This window comes from Zalophus californianus, chromosome 14 (genome assembly GCF_009762305.2).
Source record: "Zalophus californianus isolate mZalCal1 chromosome 14, mZalCal1.pri.v2, whole genome shotgun sequence".
In the NCBI taxonomy this organism is placed as follows: Eukaryota; Metazoa; Chordata; class Mammalia; order Carnivora; family Otariidae; genus Zalophus; species Zalophus californianus.
In genome coordinates, this window is record NC_045608.1 from 20,209,527 (window position 1) to 20,231,489 (window position 21,963).

The 21,963-nt window shown below is 52.4% G+C and overlaps 1 protein-coding gene across 8 annotated transcripts in view; it reads right to left on the reverse strand.

Moving 5' to 3' along the window:
* Positions 1–1,291: 1,291 nt before the first annotated feature.
* TPST2 (tyrosylprotein sulfotransferase 2) overlaps positions 1,292–21,963 on the reverse strand; it is a 47,302-nt gene continuing 26,630 nt past the window's right edge. For 2 of the 8 annotated variants that reach the window (XM_027576386.1, XM_027576389.1), the window contains exons 2-8: positions 17,876–17,947; positions 12,635–13,540; positions 9,746–9,944; positions 6,286–6,336; positions 4,403–4,596; positions 3,457–3,505; positions 1,292–1,799 (exon numbers count right to left, since the gene is read on the reverse strand). In XM_027576386.1, coding sequence (XP_027432187.1) covers positions 3,502–3,505; positions 4,403–4,596; positions 6,286–6,336; positions 9,746–9,944; positions 12,635–13,476 — 1,290 coding nt within the window. In that variant the 5' untranslated portion in view covers positions 13,477–13,540; positions 17,876–17,947 and the 3' untranslated portion in view covers positions 1,292–1,799; positions 3,457–3,501. The other 6 variants (XR_003516939.1, XM_027576390.1, XM_027576387.1 and 3 more) reach the window with 6 other exon arrangements.

A 21,963-nucleotide genomic window follows, 5' to 3' on the forward strand; every position in this document is an offset into this window, starting at 1 on the left:
CTAACCACCTGGGCCCAGCACCAGATGTGGGAATGAAGAAGCCTTCGGATGACAGGAGTCCCAGCCACCCTCTGACTGTGAGAACCACCCAGCTCCCTCCGGCTGACTTCCAGAATGGAGAGATTTAACAGTACACTGTGGTAAGTCACTAAGTGTGGGGCGGGCCGGTTCTACAGCAACAGATGAGTGGAACGTTGAATAAGGCTGGGTGTGCTCGGCTCCCCGCTGAGCGGTGACCATGAGCTTCCTGTGTTCAGAGCTCCATCAGCTCCCCCCTAACGCAGTTCCAAGACCAGGAGAGACCAGAGCTGCCTCACACTGTAGGCTCATTGCACCCCAGGCCCCACTGCCTAGGTCAACCATCGGCCCCTCCCAATAAACCCCTGAAGTTTTACCTTCCCCATTTTACAGATGAAGAAATGAAGCCCCAAGCCACACAGCCAGTAAGTTCTTAGGCCTGACTCCAAAAATCTATGCTCCAAACCACTGGGAGTCATTGCCTTCCCAAAGCCTGCAAAGCAAGGGAGGGTGGATAAAACACTTTAACCCTTAAAGACAAGAAACTGCTCTGGGCCCAGCTGGTCCCTCAGCATTTGGGGGCCGTGCAGCATTTTGGGGCCCAGCAGGCTGGGGCTGTTCACATCCTGTATATGCCAAAGAAAACACTGGCCCTTGACCAGCTCTTGAGAGATGATCTCTAAGCCTTTGGGATATCTTGTCTAATAACGGTGTCTTTCCATACCATACCTCACACCAGGCCTGATGGTCTATGCTAACAATGTGATTTATGATGGGCCTGGGATCAGGCCGGATCACTTGACTTCTGCCGGGGCTGGAGATGGAGCACTTGAGGTGTCATATGGGGTGCCCCATGCCTATGACTGATGCCCAATAAAAACGCCACACACCAAGGCTCAAGTGAGCTTTCCTGGTGGCAAGAGTTGTCACCTGTCGTGGCTGGTAGAATTAAGCATGTCCGTAAGCCTCCACTGGGTGAGGATCCCTGGACGCTCACCCCTGATCTCCCTGTACCTGCCCTCTGCCCCTTTTTTCTTTGCAGATTTTAATCTCCATCTTGTCACGGTAATAAACTGTGACTGTGAGTCCAGCAGTTTGTCTGGGAGCCCTTTAGCAAACTGCCCATCCCAAGGACAGCCTCAGGGGACCCGACACAGGAGGAGCTCAGGGTGCCCTGCTGAGCACCTGAAATGGGAACCTTGTTCTCCTGTCATCAATCCACCTGAAAAAATACAATATGGAGGAAAAAAAAAAATCTGTTCATTCCGTAAAGTCAGGCACAGACAAATGAGTCCCTATTCACTTTATTCAAATAATTCTTTGTTCTCTGAATCTGAGTAGAACTGAGGAAGAATCAAAGAAAACCTCATATATTAAATTCTTAAATAGATTCTTTGAATTGAAAAGTAAGGGTCAATAGGAGAGGCACAGGTGTGGGCCTTGTCCCCGCAAACAAAGCCACCAAGGCAGACCTGCAAATTAAGAAAAATGGCAAATCCATTTCTTTAAAAAAAAGTTCTTGAGGGGAAAGATTAAAAAATACCTAAGTTTCAAAAGCCGGACTACTGCCACACCCTTGGCTCTCCACCTCAGGGGCGTCCAAAGGTAGAGAGTCTCCAGGTTAAGTTTTCAGTGATGCAGCTTTTGCAAACATATGCAAATACATTCCTCATTAGCAGTCCTGTTTTGGCGATTAATAGCAAGCAATATGCTTGGATTAGAGGTCCGATTTCCACTCGAATGCCAAGTGTCTTCTCCTCTCGGCAACAATCTGCAGAGATCTGAACAGGGAGACAACTGTGTTAGGCCCAGAGGCAGACAGACCCTTCATATTCCTCTGTGTGATCTAGGAACGGATGGTCTTCATGCATATTCACAAAATCAGGTGAGGTGTTGTCAGCGCACCCCAGATGGCCAGAAACAATTTAAATTTAAAAGTGTTCCTGGGGTTCTCACCCGCATCCCAACCTGCATCCGCCTGACCTCAAAGACAGACTCTTTCTACTTATGAAGAGAAAGTAGTGATGATTATGTCATAAATGCCAATGGATTTTTGGAGGCGAGGGAAGGATTGGCCTTTGTTTCAGGCCAACTGTTTACCAGGGACGAGCTCAAGCACCCTGTGTATGGTATCTCATTTAAACAGTACAGCGAGGAATATATCGGGCTTTTGTCAGCAGGAAGGTGCAAAATTCTACTAAAGAATCTGCAGAAGGAGAATGAGGGGAAGATGTCAGGGAGAATCATGGAGACAGGAGCCCTTCCATAGGAGGTTTCTTGCCTCTGGAATGCAGCAGAACTCTGGGATTTTAGCACCACCCAAGATGGGATCCTGATAATGACAAGGGCCTGAGGCTGGGGCAAAGTAGATTAAAAAGAAAAAAAAAAAAAGATACTAGAAAATATGCCAATTATTTAAAAATAAGATCAGGAGACTAAAAATAAGAGTCCAGGCTGGAAGCGTCTTTATAGTCTAGAGCAAAAGGGAGAACACCCATGTGAGTCGCTTTTGACCTCTTGTGGGGTCACCCGAGTGACAGAGGAAGTTCACATCTGGGGCCTTAACTCCAGTGCCCACATGCAGAGCGAGGGCGCCAGGCTTCCTGGATTCCCATGCGCCCCCCTGGGCCAGCTCACTTCATCTCCCGGCTGCCCGAGCAGGCCGACCCGGCTGAGTCCCTCTTCTCCAGATGTCACAAACGGAGGCGGGGAGAGGTCCAATCTGAAGTGGGTTCCTAAATCTTTGACTCCCCAAGGTCAGAACGTGTCCCCCTACCCCCGCACAAGATACGGGTGGATAGATCTGCACTTCGAATTGTTCCTCAAAAGCAAACTCTGGAAGATTCCCGGGGAGGGGGAAGGATGCTGCCACTTGGTGGCTGTGTGGTCTTGGGCAAGTCAGGGCCCCCTCTGGGTTCTAGCTTCCTTCTCTGTGTCAGCGGCCATCCCAGGGATCCTCAGCTTTAAAGGAATAACCCAGGAGTAGCACTTGGTCCAAAGCCCTGGGGGTTATTCTTAGGCCAGACCTGCTTGGAGCTTTTCTTAGAACATTTATTGCTTTGGGCCAACTCGATGCTGTTTATAGAAGCAGGATAAACAGACAACGGTTCTGTACCAAAATGTTCTAGAATCCCACCCCTCACCTCCATCACATGGGTCCCTGGGGCCCCCTCCCCAAAGTGAGACAAACCTTCTGATTGGTTCTGCAATGATCCCTGCCCCTACCTGATCCAGAGCTAGGAGACTAAGCTGTGACTCTATAAATAGCTCCCCCAGCTTGTCGCCATGGAAACCCCCCTTGGGGCTGGGTCAGACCACCTTGGTGGACACTCCTCCCCAGGGAGGCTCTGGAAGGGCAAGCTTTTCAGGAGAGTAGCTCCTGGGCTCAGAAGGCATTGGAGGGAGGTTGGGGGAGAGAAGGGAAGCCTGCAGGCCTACCTGGAAATCATGAGCTTCCTAAGTGGGAGGAGGTGCTGTTCTGGTTCACCTGGAGGAAGACAACACACAGAGGAAGGGGTCACAGCCAGGTTGGGGTGCCAGGATCCCACTGCCCTGAGATTGAGCCTCAACACCACTGGGGAAGGCACATACTCGCTCATGGGGTATTTACTGCACACCTACTACAGGTCAGGTGCTGGGGATGCTGTGAACATGACCGACTTGGTCCTATTCTGCAGCTTATGTGGCAGTGGGCAGAGCCTTTACAAACACATATGCAAGATAACGTCCCCTACACCTCCAGGAAATACAGTGGGCTCATATGAGTGACTTTGGAGCTACTTCAGAGAGGGTGGTCAGGAAAGGCCACTATTAGGGGATGACATTTAAGCTGTAGCATAATGAAAAATAAACATATGTTCTTTGTCCCAGGTTCCTGGCACTGAGCTCCTAAAACCTGAGAATCTCCGAGTGATAACAAGCAGTTCTTGTATGCTAATGAGATGATAGTGTCTGGCTTCAGGATGGGCGCTGGTGGCTTAGAAAGACCAGGGCATGACTTTGGGGAGGGGAGAGGAGCTGGAGAGTTAATACCAGTGATTTAATCAACTGTACCTACTTCATGAACGCTCCATAGAAAGCCCTAAATGACGGCTTCATAAAGCTTCCAGATTGGTGAGCACATAGAGGTGCAGGAGGGTGAAGGGCGCCTGGAAGTTCCACACTCCTTACCCTGTACCTTGCCCTGTGTACCTCTTCCAAGGCCGTTCCTGGGTCGTATCCTTTATAATAAACCACTAATCTAGGAAGTAAAGTGCTTTCCTGAGTCCTGTGAGTTTTTCTAGCAAATTCTTAAATGTTAGTTGGCTGGGCAGAAATGTGGGTAGCCTGGGAACCCCATGGTGGCTGGCATCTGAAGCGGGGGGCAGTCTTCTGGGACTGAGACCTTATCCTGTGGGGTCTGACACGAACTCTGGGCGTCACTGCGCAAACTGAAATCCAGTTGGTGCTTGGAGAATCAGGAACTGGTTGCTGGTGTTGGAAAACGTCCCATAAGCTGAGATCTAAAAGATGCAAATGAGGCGAGGCACACAAAGGCCTGGCTGGAAAAGCATTCCTGGTAGAAGGAACAGCAAAGACCTGGAATGGGGCGGGGGAGGGGGAAGGGGGTGTGTTTGGTGCCTCACGGAAGAGGATTCTTTTTCTTCATTCGCTGCAATTCTAATGTGTGAGCTGCTTTGTTCTGCTTGCTTACTATTTTTCCATCTCTTGGGTTTCAAGGTGATCATTCTAGATGGCTACAGAGTACCCCATGGAACGCACGTGCCATCATGTATGTAACTATTGCCGTAAGACTGTTTTCCAATTTTTGCAATACCCTGAAGGAAGTCAGGTGCCCCTTGGAGGACAGGGAGGGAGAGGAGGGTGGAAAGCAGGGGCCCAATGCAGCTGGCAGGGAAGCTCTCTGGAGCATGGCAGTGTTCGTGATGACAGGGCATATGCCATTCCTCCATGGTTCACCCCTAACCGAGCAAGAAACAGTCCCAGGCCAGCCAGACATCTTGAATACGCCATACACCGCAAAAGAATGTAAATGGCTCCGACTCTTCTGTACAACAGTTTAGCCTTACAGGTCAAGAGTCTCAAAACGAAACAGACCCTTCTGCCCACTGATGCCACCCTGTAGCAATGTCTTCTAAGGGAAGGGTTCAAGAGCCCCCCCACCCCACCCCAGAGAAGAGAGGCAAGATCAAGATGAAGCGCACAGGCCATCATTCGCTACACTGCAGAAACTGGACATGATCTTAGGGCAACAGTAGCTCATAGTGCATTCCAGAGAATACTGTGTCACCAACCCAAATGGCAACAGTGAAACCCAAAAGATGGGAAAACACAAAGAACGCAAACCCAAGCAGCTCATTCGATGGAATTGCAAGGAATGCCAAGTGCCTATTCAGGTGGGCAAAAAAAGATACTCTGCAAAAATGAAAGGCATTCAATGAAAGGTGGTGACTAATTCCGCTCACCCCCACTTCTGTGTGTGGCTCTTGTTACATCATCTTTTCAGTTAAAACAGGCAATAAATTAGTGCTGACTAATCCTGGCAATATTTTTTTCACAGCAGCAAGAGGATGGGCTGGGTCTCTGACTCCCAGAAAGGGAGCGTGGAGCCCTCCCCAAGGAACCAAGACGGGTGCACAAGCCATGGACCCCGGACAATGAGCATTGTTAAACTGGAGATTGGCACCCCTTCTCTCCCAAATTAATACACAAGCTAAAACACCTCATTTAAAGGGGGGCTATCATGTCAGTGAAGGGGGCAGTCCTTCTTGATGACGCACGGACCACACCCCACAGACATACCCAGGATGTGTGGGAGGCACAGCCAGGGGGATGGGTGCAGGGATGCAGGGGCGTTTGTATGTCTACACTCGCGGGGATACCCCCACCACATAACCCTTATGGTTTTCGTTTTTGGTTGCCTGATGAAAATTCCAGGCTGGGTCGTGTTTGGGGACTGCCACTTTATATAAAACTGAATTTAAGGCTAGAGACAGAGAGTTCGACAGAAAGCCCCCACCAATCCCTCCAACTGCTCTCAAGCCAGGAGACAAGGCGATGGAAGGAGCACGGGCAGAAGGGCTGCTCTCTGGCCCCAGCTGGATAAGACACTTGGAGGGCCCCTGGCCGACCCACCCCCTCCCCCAACCCAATTTTCTGATAAGGAAATGATCAACCAAATTAGAGAAGCGAAGTGTCCAAGGGCATCCACAAGCTAGTGGGACAGTCCAATAAACAGATTTCAGAATTCCCCTTGGGGTTTCTAACCTGAAAATATCCTTTCAGATGGGCTGGTGTTTTATAGTCTCCTTTCAAGACCTAGGAAAGAGAACCAAAGCATCTCTATTATGGAAATGATCAAAAAATAAAATTCATCCTGTTACCTCTACTTTCCCATCCACCCATTTACCACCCACCTATTCAGCCATCAACCCACCCACCCATCTACCTACTCTCCCATCCATCCATCCGTCCGTCCATCCATCCATCCATCCACCCATCCACCCACCCACCCACCCTCCCATTCATACACCCATCCACCTACCTATCTACCCATCCATCCACTCTCCCAACTTTCTACTCTCCCATCCACCCACCCATCTGTCCATCCATCTACCCATTCATCACCTAGCCATCCATCCATCCGTACACACATCCATCCACCCATCCATTCATCCAACATTTATTGAGCTCCTCTTATTTCAGGCATTATTCTAAGCTCTAGAGGTACAATATTAACCAGACAATTAAAATTCCTTTTCTCCTGGAGCCTCCATTCTAGAGGGGGAGCCAGAGGATCCACAAATAATAAATTCAAACAAGAATATATCAAACCATGGGAAGTACTGTAAAGAAAATAAAACAAAAGGATGTGATCAGGAGTGACTAAAGGGCTTCTTTTGAGGTGGTCCCAAAGGACCTCTCGGAACAGGTGACCTTTGAGCCGAGCCCTCAGTGACAAGGAAAATCAGCCAAGCTGAGCTCTGAAGGAAAAGCATGCCAGGCAGAGGGCACAGCTGGGGCAAAGAAAACCCCAGGCTTTTCCACTATCTCTCCATATATAAGCCACCATAGAGACCAGCACCGTCCGACTGAAGGTAATGTGAACTAACTATGCAATTTTAAGTTGTCTAATAGTCATATTAAAAAAAAAGGACCCCAAAAAAGTGAATCAAGTGAAAAACTTCCAGTTCTATCTTTTTTTTTTTTCTTTAAAGATTTTATTTATTCATTTGCAAGAGAGACAGAGAGAGAACAAGCAGGGGGAGAGGCAGAGGGAGAGGGAGAAGCAGACTCCCTGCTGAGCAAGGAGCCCGATGTGGGACTTGATCCCAGGACCCCGGGATCATGACCTGAGCCGAAGGCAGACACTTAACTATCTGAGCCACCCAGGCGCCCAACTTCCAGTTCTATCTTTCATCTAACCTGAGATATCTAAAATATTCATACTTCAACATATAATTAATATAAAAATGATTCACGAGAAAGTTGACATACTGTCTTTGCTACCAGGACTTCAAAATCCTGTGCATAGCTTACACAATGTAGTTTACACAACGTCTCTCATCTGGACCAGTCAGATTTCACTAGTCACATCCCGTGGCCACAGGAGGTTAGTGGCGGGCAGCTGTAACCGACAGGGTAGGTGCAGACAAGTTCATTAGCACTCGGGACCTCCCACTGCCTGAGCGTCCCGCACCGCGGGATCTTACACAGGGACACCCGGTGTCTACAGAGACGCACACACACACACGCATGCGCGGTTTTCAATGAGGGCCCCTATCTTTGCGGTACTAGCAAAACTACCATAAAGACTAAACAAGTGTCGGGCAGCCCCTGGGAAGAAACCAGGGACATTTTCCCTTTGAAACAAGTGGAAGACAGAGGCTCAGAAAGTTGATCTTGTGCATCAAAATGTTTAAATTTGTATACAATATGCAAGGTCAGGCTTTACTCTGGGAGCTTCTGATTGGCATCCTGGGACAAGGCCAGGGGCCCCCGCCTTTTATTTATTTACTAAGCATTATTATTATTTTTTGTTTTTTGAGAGAGAGCGAGTGTGTGAGAGCAAGCAAGAGGGGGAGAGGGAGAGGGAGAGAGAGAACCTTTAAGCTGACTCCCCGCGGAGCGCAGAGCCCAACCTGGGGCTCGATCTTAAGACCCTGAGGTCATGACCTGAGCCGAAATCAAGAGTTGGTCCCTAAACCCACTGAGGCACCCAGGTGCCCTGGGCCTCCGCCTTTTATAAAAAAAGACTTAAGAGCAGTTGCCGCTGGGCCCTTGGCTAAGAACACAGGGTAAGGAGAGCCCATTGTCACTGCGGTCCTCACCCTGGCGCCTGGGGGATGGAGTTCAAGATCACTTCCAGCTGCTGTTTATTCTTTTTAATCCAGCTAATTGATTTTTTATATGAAGATACATGCAATATATATAAATATTTTATGAAATACAGCGTATGTGCAGAATAAGTGTATGAAACACATTAAGTACAGCCTAAACAATACTCTTAAAAAATAAACATAATGAAGACTTAAAACAATTGAATAATAAAAAATAGGCCACATCCAGGTTGCGAATATTCACACTATCAACACGGCCTGTGCATTTCCAGTGGATCTCTGAGTATTTCCACAAATAGATGTTGGCAAAATTCACAGATTTGCAAAATCCACAGTCAAGGGAGAGAGGAAACGCTGAGACCCACTTTAATCACAAGGGCCAAGCCCCCAAAGCTCAGGGTTAGGAGAACCTGCCTTGTGTGGGAGAGGCGTTGAAGCCTTGTTAGTACCAAACGGGAGTCTTTCTCCTTGAGTCACTAAAGAATTAAAGGGGAAGTGACAGAAGTTCTGACCTTCTTCCTTGGCTCTTCAACATAAGATCTGTTTACTTTCTGAGACGCCTGGGTGGCTCAGTCGGTTAAGCATCTGCCTTCAGCTCAGGTCAGGATCTCAAGGTCCTGGGATCAATCCCTGTGTCAGGCCCCCTGTTCATGCTGTCTCTCTCTCTCTCAAATAAATAAATAAAATCTTAAAAAAAAAAAAAAAGAACTGTTTACTTTCTAAAATCAGCATGTGTTTGGAAATCCTGGGCGTAGCTGGAATTAAGACTCGGGTCTTGATGGTGTGAGCACTAGCAGGGCCCGTTGTCCTCAGGCCTGGGCCCCATGCTCAAATACTTTCACTAACTCAATGCCTCTAAGGAAGTCACAACACCCCACCGAAAGGAGACCAGAAGCTGTGACAGCAACATGTAAATAAGACCATGAACTTGCTGACTGTTCCTTTATGCAGGATTAGCTGACTTTTAATGCTTCAAAAACATCTCATCGAAGTCATTTTCCTTAACTGTCTCAACTAAGGAGAGCTTAAGAAGTACTTTAAACTGCCCCGAGCTCACATCTATCTGAGAAATCAACATTAAAATTTATGGGGGCAATAAAAGGACCAACAGTTTATTCATACTCGGGCTCAACAAAGACTTGACATGCTTACAGACAGCCAGCTAGGGACACAGTGGGAAAAGGGTGAACAGGAACAGAGAAACCGGTTGAAATCAGTACACAAACAGACCCACTGTTGATGCTCTAGTGTGAGAGACAGGCTACCAGTTGGTTTTGAGCTTCCTTGCGGCCCAAGTGAAAATGGAAATACAAGCGATCATAGGATTAGCCATGCCCCATCCCTGCTGCAGGCCGAGAGTGTATCTCCGCGCGTGCGCACGCACTCACCCGGTGTGTGTTGTTGATCACGATGGGGTCAGGGTTGCCGTAGTTGGGCGGGTTTGCATAGGGATCATAGCCGAGCCGAGCCAGCATTGGGGCGATCTGGGCCATGTCCCTCACCACGTCCCCGGGAATGTGGCCGGTCCACTTGGAGAGCGCTTCCAGGTTCACAGGCTTGATGACCTGGTCTGTGGATCGCTCAATCCTGGGGAGAAAGAACAGGCTGCACGGGGCACAGGGAGACCCGGATGGCACCTGGGGCAGCCGGACAGGCTGGGGGTACCGGGCCCTGGGGCAGCTGTGCCCCCTCGACTATGAGGCTGCAGGCAAGTCGCTTGGCCTCCTCGTAACTCCTCTGTACATTGGGGATAAGAGCGTGCGGTGAGAAACCGGAAGATAGTATTAGGCAGTGCACACTTAAAATTCTGCTTCCTTGATGTCATGACTTTTTAAAAATCACATTTTGTTTCTGTGACTAAGATGGATATTTTGTTCTTGAGAAATAATTATAAAACACAAATGCTAAGGCTAAGAAGAGTGGTCACCACTCCCAGCAGCAGCTCCCTACAGGGACCTCGTCTTAGCATCTGGTGGGGGTCCACCCTCTCAATCCGTTTTCTGTGTTTTATACAGGAGAGTGGCTCAGGGCAGGCTCAGGAGCCAGGGTTCAAACGCCAGCTGGACCCACACTGGCTGTGTGGCTTGGAAAGTTACTTCACCTCCCTGAGCCTCCTCCATTAGTCCTCATCTACAAATGGGGACTTGTAGATAGAACCCACCTCACCGGGCTGTTCTGGGGAGTAAATGAGTTAATCTCAGAGGGGCATATGGCACATTGTGAGGTCTCAGGAGGTGTTCGCTTTCTCTCTCTCTCACGCACACACGGAAAGCCTATAGCTTTGTTTGCAGTTTTTAAAGCAAAAATCATACACTGTACGTTTTGGTTTATGACTTTGTTTTGTACCCGATGCCACCTTCTTTTCTCCAGTTATGCAGCATACCTCCACAGCTTATTTTTCCCATGCCCCTAAAGATGGCCATTTCCGTTGCTTTCACCCTTGGCTAGGACAACGAACAATCATCCTGTCAGATGTGCTTCTCCACGCTCCCCTATGATGGGCTCACCCAGCCATCTGAATCACGAGGACCCTACCGGTCACAGGTCAAAGGCCGTGTACGATGGAGGGCAGGGAACTCCCAGGATCCACGGTCTATTTCTAGATGCTTCCATCCCAACTAAGAGATAAACTGGGAAGAAGAACGGAAACAAGAAAGATGTGGCAAAAAGAGGCCAGGACCGGGAGGGAAGAGAGAGGGAAGGGTGAAGGGTGGGGATGGGTGGGAAGAGCTATGGGTTTGGAGTCTGCAGACCAGGATGGAAATCTCAACTCGGAACACTGTGTCAAAGACCTCAAATATATGCATGGCCTTTCCATGCCCTGGATCTCCAGGACTGTGTGAGGCAGAAATGACACAGATGCAGACATCCCAGGACACTGATGGGAGCAGTGCTTGGACAGGAGTAAAGAAAGCTGGAAATAACCCCATGTGTCCACAAATAAGGGATGTTGAATAGAACGCTGTGCTCCGCGGAGTGGAATATTATGCAGCCGTCCAAAATGATGTCACAGTGGCAGGCGGGGTGCCACGGGCGAGTGGTCCCAGACACAAAGTGAAAAAAGGTTACAGGGAGACATGTTCGGGTTCAGGAGGGCTCTGGTTTTCTGCACAGCCCCTGACAAAGAACCAGTGCATCCTGGGTCAACATCTGCATGGTGGGATTGTAGGCTGTTTTCTCCTTTCACTTCCTACAGTCATCTGATTTTTTTTGGTCATGATAATTTACAAAATCCCAGCTCCAGCATCTCAGGGGTGCCTGGGCCTGATCAGAATTGTTCCACTTGGTGAGGCAGTCACGATAGCTGCACACTCTGATCCTGCACTGCTCACACACTCTGGGTCTCAGGAGAAGGACAGCTCCCCAAAGGAAGAATGCGGAGAGCGAGAGACAGAAGGAGGGAAAGAGGAGGGGCCCCGGATGTAGAGAGCTTGACAACAGAGGCTCCGGACTCCCCAGCAGACCTCGGTTCAAATCCTGGCACCACACTTTGCCAGCTGTGTGGCCTTAGGTAACTTCTCTCTGAGACTCAGTTTCTTCATCTGTAAAATGGGGATAGGAGCAGTTCTTATGTCCTCAGGCTGCTGTGGGGGACTAAAGGCATAACGTGTGTTGGGGGCTTAACTGAGTGCTTGCCACACCTCAGGCACTCACTCCATGGTAATGAGGGTGAGGATAATGTGTGTGCCAATAAAAGCCATGTCAATGCTAAGATGATAATAATAATAATAGGAATAATAGCACCTAACACGCATGAACTTATCTGATGCTCATAGGGAGCTAGAAGGTTTATAGACTACAGCCCCATGTTACAGATAAGGAAATGGGGGACAGAGAGGTTGAGACACTTGCTCAAGGTCACACAGCCAGGAAGGGGCAGGGCTGGGATGGGAACCCAGACAACCTGGTTCCAGATCGGTGTGCTTAAGTTAACCTTTACCCACAACGGCTTACTACAAAGCACATTCAAAGCCTGCTGATTCTCTCGGAAAAGGGAAGGGCCGATGGCCCCACTTTCGTAGATAACGAAGCTGAGGCTAACAGAGGCCCAGTGACTTGGTCAGTGCCACAGAACTACGAGGGGGAGGCACAATTCAAGGCTTGCTCTTAACCACTCTCTTCCCAGATCTTTTCCATGCCCGCAGAGAAGGCTGAGGCTCAGCGAGGCACAGTGACTTGCCCAAGGCCACCCAGTTCAGAGAGACAGAGCTACTCCTCCCACCTACTGCCTCTGAGCCAGGCCAGGGGGCTGGGCGGAGGGCGAGGTCTCCACTCACTTGGACAGGGACACACCACCGGGCTTGCCAATGAGGTCCTCGTGGTGCAGGACGGCGTCGCTCCAGGCGATGCCCAGAAAGTCCAGGATGAGCTTGAGGGAGCGCCGGGGGTGCAGCACTAGCTGCTCGTAGTACACGGGCAGGCACTTGTCCTTGCCCACCTCCATGCACTGGGCGTACATCACCTCGATGGCCTTGTTCCACTTGGTGAGGCAGTCACGGTAGCTGCTGAGGTCGAAGCCCGCGATGGTGACCTTACGGGTGATCATGGAATGCACGGACGCCCGGCCGTCCCGCACCATCAGCAGGAACTTGGAGTTGGGGAACAGGCGCGACAGGTACACGGAGGACTTGAGCGTGAAGGGGTCCTTGTTGCACAGCACGCGCGCCGGCTCACCGTGCTTGGCGATCACCTCCAGGATGAAGGCCTGCATGGCGGCGTCCAGCACCTCGTCCGTCACGCCTGCCTCGTCCAGCCGCAGCTTCTCGCGGCCGGACTTGGACCAGGCCTGGCGCATGGCCAGCACGCGCGGGATGATGCGCGTCTCCTCGCCGCAGCGCACCTCGGGGTGGGCGTCCAGCATGGCGCGCATCAGCGTTGTGCCGCTGCGGGGCACGCCGCCCACGAAGATGAGCGGCATGGCCTTGCCGTAGCGGTACTCCACGTGGTCCGCGCCCACCATCACCAGGTCCTCCTGCTCCGGACGCATGACCCGCCGCGGGCTGCGCAGGCCCCCCAGCACCGCGCGGCACTCCAGCACCTGCTGCCCCACCTGGACCGCCAGCACGAGGGCCAGGGCGCAGCCGGCCACCAGCAGCGCCCTCCGCACCGACAGGCGCATGCTGGGCCTGGGGTGGCGAGCCTGCTTCAGCGACAGGTCAGCGGGGGGCCGGCGGGGCTCGCATCTGGGGAGAGAGAGGGACGCCTGTCAGCCGCCAGCCCTAACCAAACACACCCCCATCGCAGGCTTCATCTGACGGGTGGAGAGTCATAATTACTCTGAAACCGACTCTCAAAATGTTTCCACATTTAACAATGCTCTGGAATGTCCGAATTCAGCAGCATATCCACTTGGCAAGGGCACAGTTTTTGCATGTTCTGTTCCTGGCTGTCTCTCCAGGGCCTAGCACAGAGCCTGGCACCTCGCACATGCTCGGTAAGGATTTGGGGCATGTGCCTTGGTTGAAGGAGCAGGGCGAGGCCAGAAACGCTAGGACATGAGAGTCGTAGAAAGAGGAGGAAAGGGGCGCCCGGGTGGCTCAGTCGGTTAAGCATCTCCCTTCGGCTCAGGTCAGGGTCCCGGCGTCCTGGGATCGAGTCCTGCATCGGGCTCCCTGCTCAGCGGGAAACCTGCTTCTCCCTCTCCCTCTGCCTGCCACTCCCCCTGCTTGTGCTCTCTCTGTCAAATAAATAAAATCTTAAAAAAAAGAAAGAAAGAGGAGGAAAGGAGTACCCAGCTGGGGAGCAGCAGAGCTGGGGCCCAATAATTCCTGCCCAGGCCGGCCTGCTCTGAAGGACCACACTGCCGGCCAGGAGACGGTGTGGAATATCCCATCCTGTTCTGGGCTTCTTCTGGAATCACTACACATTCACTCGGTCTTCATTCAGTAAATGGGTAATAAGTATAAAAAGGCGCCAGGCACCGCGCTCAGTGCTGGGGACAGGAAAGCGGATAAGACAGCAGGGCCTTTGAACTCAAGAAGCTCGCATCCTAGTGGGGGAAGTGACAGTACACAAGCTATAGCCACAGGGTTTTAAACCGCCACCCCCCCCAGCTTACACAGTGGGAGGGATCAAGTAGGGGAAGGAGGAGGGAGGTCAGGGAGGGCCTCTCGGGGGAGGTGGCATTCAAGCTGAGTCCTGGATGAGAAGGAGCCATGTGAAGATGTGTGGGAGGAGAGGAGTGCTCCAGGCAGAGGGAACAGCGAATGCAAAGAGCCCCAGATGGGAGAGGGTGTGGGGGTGTTCAAAAACCTCAGGAGGCAGAAGGGAGGGAGAGGGAAAAACTGGGGGGCACAGAAGCCACACAAGTTCTCAGGGGACAGGGGAGGGAGCTGGACTTACTCTCAGGGCAGCCCCCGGAGAGAGGGCCCACAGGGGTGAGAATGGAGGCAGGGAGGTCAGGGAGGAGGCTCCTGCTGGTGTCCTGGTCCTCGGGAGGCTCAGGGATGCCGGGACAGTGAGGGTGATGTGGGGACAGGGGCAGGGGATGACGGAGGAAATGAATTACGAGCCTGAGCCTACACTCCTCATGCCTCCCAGGGACGATGATCAGACTTCAGTGGCAATTCTTCAAATTGGGGCTTGTTTCGGGAAGCGGGGCCCACCCAGCTCAGCCACCCCCTTCTCTAGTCACCTCAAATGACAGGCCTGCCCTCCTCCCTAGTTTATCCTCAAGTCCCCTCCTTTGCCTTTCCCACGTCTTTCCAGAATCAAAGTGAGGTCTTGAGGTCTGTGAGCATTCGAGGAGGCAGGCAGGCCTGGGTTCGAATCCCAGCTCTTCCCCTTCCTGTGTGGCTGTGTGAGCGTGGGCACCACACTTCACCTCTCTGAGCCTCATCTGTAAAATGGGTCCAAGAGGATCAACCTCAAAGGGCTGGCACGACCATTACACGACTCCCTTAACTGAGGAATGCGCCTGCATGTAGGGAGCATTTGGAAGGATATTATCAGTGGTCTCTGCCATGATCATTGGCTATTTCTTTATTCCCACATTCAGCGAGTACTTCCTGCGTGCCGGGAGTTAGGCTAGGGAGCCAAGAGACACAGCCTCCACCCCCAAGTCTGCCCACACTGTGGAGCCATACCTTGGAGGGGGTGACGGGCTCTACCTGAGTAGATGAGGGGAGGCTTCCTGCAGGTGCTGGCCCTCGTGCCGAGTCTGACTAGCAGATGGCTGGTTTTCAAACAGCCAGGTGGGGAAGAAATAGGGGGGTGTTCCCGGCAAAGGGAACAGTCAGTGCGAAGGCAGTCAGGGGAAGAACGCAGCACGGTGGGGGAGCTACTTGTAGCCAGGGTCTGTGGGAAGGGAACGGGAGCCGGTGTTTCTCGAAGGACATGAGGTTCAGCCGAAACCACCAAAGGACCCTGTTTGCAGCCACACGGATCCACCCACAAGGGTCTGGGCTGCCTGGGCCGTAGCAGGTAGGAAATCAACATGCAACGCACAATCTCAGCCCTGGGGTCCAAACTGCTGAGAGGCCCCAGCATTTCCTGACCATGTGGTTTTGGAAGAGTCACTTCCCCCACGTAAACCACAGCTTCCTGGCTGCAGAGAGGGGTGGGGTGCACTGACCTCAAATGCCGCTGGGAGGGTTCTAGAAGCGACTGACACAGCACGGATTAATCTCAGCCTGGGGTCCCTGGCCTCTGGGAGCATCGGGAAATGGCTGGGACCCTCTCCCCAGAAAACCGAATCAGTTCTATGCCGCCGACAGTGGTGGGGGTTCCCTGGTGCCCTGAATTCAGGGTCTGGGATGGGGAAATCTGATTCCAGAGCTACTCAGGGCTAAGGCAGGCTGGACAGGACATAAAGCTACTTGGAAATCTCTCCAAAGACCCATCAACTTATTCAAGTGCTCATTAAAATCCTCCTCTTAGACTTGAGACTAGACTTCTGTTTATGATTTCAGTGTTGGTGCTTCTGGGGGACAGTCAATCACACTTTAGTTTGAATTAGAGCCACCACCCTTTCCTCCTGACACTTGGCAGGGAGCGAGAGAATGGAGCTTTGGGGGAACAGAAGGCAATGGGGGGGGTGCAGAGACAGGAAGAAAAGGGGTACTTGGGGAAGGCTGTTTCCAGAAAGGATAGGTACAGTGTACATGCTCGTGTGTGTATGGGTGCGTGTGTGTGTGCGCGCGCGTGTGTGTGTGTGTACTCTCTAGCTTGTGTTTGGGGTTGGAACTGGTTTGGATTCTAAATATCAGGGAGAAAGGCCTGGAAGAATAGATAGGTGGAATGAGGAAAACGTTATTGACACACCAGGTTTGCTTAATACTGACCATCCATTGAGCTACAACACTTTAATTTTTTTTTTTTTTTTTTTAAGTAGGTTCTACACGTGGAGCCCAAGGCAGGGCTTGAACTCCTGACCCAGAGATCAAGATCTGAGTTGAGACCAAGCCTCAGACACTGAACCAACTGAGCCACCCCCAGGCACCCGCGGCTATAACACTTTAAAACAAGGCGCCCGATTTTTGTGTTTTCTCATTTATGAAGCTCTTGCACGGCGAAAACTTTGACCATGTGTCATGTAATGGAACCGTCTCTACCACCGCTGGGGTAAGGGAAGCCTCGCCCTCAGCAGCTCAGAGAGAAGAAGCCACTGGCTCGGGGTCGGTCGCACGGCCGGAGTGGCAGGCCTGGAACTGGCCAGGCCGAGGCCGAGCTGTTCGCTGTCCTCAGACAGGACGCGGCCACAGGCCCGTCTCTGTCATCAGAAGAAAACAGCTCAAAGCAGACAGGTCAGCCCTGAGCAGAAGACAGCAAAGAGCTGGGGGACACCTTGAGAAGAAAAAGGAGGGTGACCTGGCAGAGAGAAATAGCCGGGAACCCACAAAGCCAAAGGCAGCTTCCTGGCCATCCACAGCCAGGGACCCCAACTCCAGAGGGGCGAGAGCACCCAGTCCGGGAACTTGGACGGGCCTTCTGCCTCCACTACCCCGCTGGACCCTGTCAAGGGAGGTGTCCCAGTGTCCCGGCAGTGAGGATGGTGGGTGAGAGCCTCAGACGTGGCATCTTACAGCCCCGGGTTCAAATCCTGCCTCCGCCACTTGCCAGCGGGTGACTTGGACAAGGCACTTCACCCCTCCAAAAACTGGGGGGATCATAATAATAACCCTCTCTCAGGGAGCTATTATGAGGTTCAGGGAAATTTTGGGTGAGGTGCTGAGCCAGCAGACCAAAACCCTAGCGCTGGGCAGATGGGACGCAGAGGGTTTGGATTCTGGCCGTGCCCTGAATCTGCTCCCAAGTCCCCTGCCCGCTTTGGGACTTGGCCTTCTCCTACCACCAGGATCATCATCTCTCTATGAGACGAAGAGCCGCAGAGGCCGGCCCCCCGCATCCCTGCATGCTGCTGCGACCCAGCTCTGTCTAGCACAGCGTTTCTACCAGAGAGGACACCCCCAGCCAGGGGAGTGTGGCTGCCCAGTAACAGAGCTGGGGGAGTGGAGTGGCTCTTTCTAGGGCAGTCTCTGGAGGAGCCCGGACTCTGGGGGCCTTCTGGAGGCACTTACCTCCCCTGGGCACTCTCATTGCTGGGTTCCAGCCCTTGTGGCCCCTCGCCAAGACTGTCCGCCGGCTGACCCCTGCAGAGGCAAAGGAAAGGCTGCATTAGGGGTGGGTGCTGTGAAGGGGCTGGGAACCCTCAGAGGGGCAGAGGAGGGTGTCAGGCTCCCCAGTGGGCATCTGGTGATGATTCTGGAGGGAAGTATTCTGGGGGACGAACTGGGGTGCACGGGGAGACCATCTGAACCCAAATGCCATGGCTGGGGTCTGAACTGGCCTGGTCCTACCGGGAATGAACTTGGCTCGCTGCTCAGAATGTGAGCTAAGGCACTGCTGCCTTAGGGAGGCCCCGGGTCTCTGCCAGCCAGGGTTCTCCCTTCCTTTCAGCCCAAGGACCTTGGACTTCAGGAAAAGTAAATATAAGGATAAGCAACAACCACCACCACTATACCACTAATCACCATCCAGGGCTGCTGGGTATGGTTGAACAGGTTGTACACTGTCCAACTCCAAAAGGGTACCACATACCTAGCGTAGGATAAATACGGCGCCCTCGGAGTGGAACACTGTCCTATGGCTGCCACCTAATACTGACCAAATGCCTACTATGTGAGTGCCTTGTATCATTTAGTCCCCCTCGGAGGAGAGTATGAGGATCCTTTAAAGAAGAGAAAAAGACCCCAAGAGGAAGAGCAACTCACCCAGGGGACTTCCAGAACCGGGACCCCCATCCAGATCTGCGAGACTCAGGCACCCAGCTCTTTTTTCATTTTTTTCGAGATTTTAATTATTTATTTGAGAGAGAGAGAGAGAGCATGAGCAGGGAGAGGGGCAAAGGCAGAGGGAAAAGCAGGCTCCCCGATGAGCAGGGAGCCTGACACGCGACTCGATCCCAACACCCTGGGATCATGACCTGAGCCAAAGGCAGATGCTTAACCGACTGAGCCACCCAGGCGCCCCCAGACACCCGGCTCTTAACCGTCGCACTAAAGGAACGGGCCCATGAGTACGACGGGGTCTGGCAGGAAGCTGGGGCGGATGTGGAACCAATGGGCTCCTGGTGCACAACCCTTCAGGGTGGGGAGTTCCAGTCTGGTTCTCACCTCCCTCCATGTTACAGATGGGATGACTGAGGCCCACGAGGGAAATCATGTCACAGACTCACATGCGGAGTCTGGGGCTCCCGGTCCCTTCCCAGGACATGGAGATGGTTCAGAACACAGCTCTGCGGTTGGACGACTCCCTGACTACATTAAATCATCGTTCCTCTGAGCCTCAGTTTTCCTGTTCCGCAAAATGGGTTGTCATTTGTTGAAAGCTCACGATGGCCCTTTTCTAGCGAGCACTCAGAAATCTCCGCGATTATTTTCTTTTGGCTGTGCTGGAGATCCGCCGGGTGTAAGACCTTTACTGCATTTCTCTGTCCTCGCTCCCTCTTAGCTCACTCCTCGCCTCTCTATTTTGTGTCTATCCTCACAAAAGCAGGCTGCTGATTCTCAGTACACAGATGGAGGGGTGGGGTCCAGGTGTTACCACAGCAACCAGTGCTCCCCCCCCATCCCGCCCCTGAGCCTCAGAGTACATAGGCCTTGGTGCTCCTGGGGCCTGGGTGGCCCACAGCGGAGGCCTGCCTCTTGCAACAAATAAAAACAATTAGGGACAGGGCACTTGAAGCGCTTCCTGCAGCCAGAGAGGAGATGGCTGGGGCCCAGCTGCCCTCGGGCGGCCCTTGAAATGCCACAGCGCTGAGAGAGGCCTGCCAGCCACAGGCTGGTAGGTGGGGGCTGCCACGGCCTCGAGTCCTTCAGAGCTGCTTGTCGACTGGGGGGCACAGAGCACTTGTCAGGCATTTACATTTAAATTAAGTAAAATGAAGAACATTTTAAATTCAGCTCCTTGTGTGAACCCACCACATTTCAAGTGCCTGGTAGCCGCAGGGCGCCGGGCGGGTACCCCGCTGGACAGGGCAGGTCTGAGACGGGGTCAGCAAACGGCAGCCCCTCGGGCCAAATCCAACCTTCAGCCCTCGAGCTAAGAATGGCTTTTAGCTCAGGTCATGATCCCAAGGTCCTGGGATGGAGCCCCGCATCGTCCGCATCATCCGGGCCTCCCTGTTCAGGAGGGGGTCTGCTCCCTCTCCCTCTGCCCCTCCCCTCTCTGCTCGTGTTCTCTCTCTCTCTCTCAAATAAATAAATAAAATCTTAAAAAAAAAAAGAATGGCTTTTACCTTTTTTTAAGGGAAAGAGATGAGGAAAGAGGGGAAGTGGAGGGGGTCCAGGGAAAAGGAGAGAAGCAGCAACAAAAACCTTACCCACTCCGCAAAACCTGGAATACTTACTATTTGGACATTTTATAGAATGAATTTGTGGACCCCCGCTCTGGAACATTCCCATCACTGGCAGGAAGTTCTACTGGAGGGCGCTGACTTGGAAGACAAATGAGATGCATGGGCGTGGGGGTCCCTAAGCCCCCCTTCTCTTGTAGGAGGAAAGGTGGCACTGATTAAGCACCACTGTGTACTTGGCACCAGACCACATTTCATCCTCAAAAGAGCCCCGTGTGTCAGGGTGGGGTGGGGAGGGGAGGGTATCCCTCCCCCAGTTCTCCAGTTTATGGATGACACAGGCCCTTGTGGGGGCAGGATGCACATAATTATGCCCAAGAGCAAAACCGCCACCTCAGCTGAACCAAACAGCAAACAAACCACAAAAAGATAAAAGATGAGAAGGAAATACGACGACTGGAAAGGCCACCAGGAGTGGTGCTTGGTGATAACATGTTTCTTTCTCCTCAAGACATACTTTCAGGGTGCTGTCATCTTGCCTTTCTCTAGAATAAAAAAATAGAACAACTAGTATTTTTTTAAATTCTATGCCACGCATAGTGGGGGGGGGGGGGCAGGCTGCCTGGCCTGGCTCCGATCGCAGCTCCACCAGCTACTGGCTGTGTGACCTCAGGCAAGTCACTGAGCCTCTCTGAACCTCAGTTCCTGCATCTGTAAAATGGGGACGACAGCAATATCTGATAGGGCATTTGCAGTGTGGTCAATGCCAATGAGGAACTCGCCTCCTAGGGGTGCTGGGAGGTGTAAGTAAGTTAGAAAATGTTGGACCAGCGCCTGGCAAACAGTGAGTGCTGTTTACCCATTGCCCTTTCCCTTTCTCATTTCATGCTGGGCAGAAGCTCTTAAGGTGAGGCCTTTTATCTCCATCTGATGGGTGAGGAGCTTGAAAGGCGGAGAGCTGAAGTGGTTTGCAGAAGCCACACATCCAGCAGGAAGAAGAGTCAGTTTCCAGAGCTGGCTATGTCCCCACGATGCCGTCCTGGGCATCACATCACGTGACTCATAGAATGGGGGCAGCAGGGGAGGCCAGAAGGGACTCTGCTCTCTCTCTGCACTGGCCCGTGGGTTTCCCTGAATGACCACTGGAAGGGACGGACGGAGGGAGGGCTGTCCAGTGTTCAAGATCCCTTTAGACCCACATTCATTCATTCCACCAACGTTTACACCTACTGTGTGCCAGGCACTGATGGGGATGCTGGGACACATGGAGGGCGGCAGACAAAGGGCCCGGCCCTCATGGAGATGACATCCCGGCGGGGAGCAAGGAAAGCTGCGTGTGGGATAATGACTCCTGTGACAAATGCTTGGAAGGAAATGCCCACAGTGGGGCGGGGAGACGTGCCATAAGGTGTCGCAGAAGGAGGTGACATTTACAGAGACCACACCAAGTCTGGGTTCAGGCTCGTGTGAACTTTCTAACTCAGCGTGATTTCTCCAGGCTGAGAGGTTCCCCGGGCTGGGGACGGGGGATGGAGCACAGGATGCCAGCAAAGCAGGCAGGCGACTGAACTTACAGGGTGGCCTTGGAGGGTGGCCTGGTGCCCCTGGGTGCAGACTCAGCCACCAGCCCCGCAAACTCCCTGCGGGCGCCAGCTCCCAAACATTCCACTGCCGTGGCTACCAGCCACCCTGCTGACCTCACCACCCGGACCCCAGAGCTGAAGAGACGGGAGACAGGTGTTCTCTGGGGCCAGGCCCCTGGGGATCAGAGACCTCAGCCTGCCCCACTCTGGAGGGAAACCAGCAACCAGC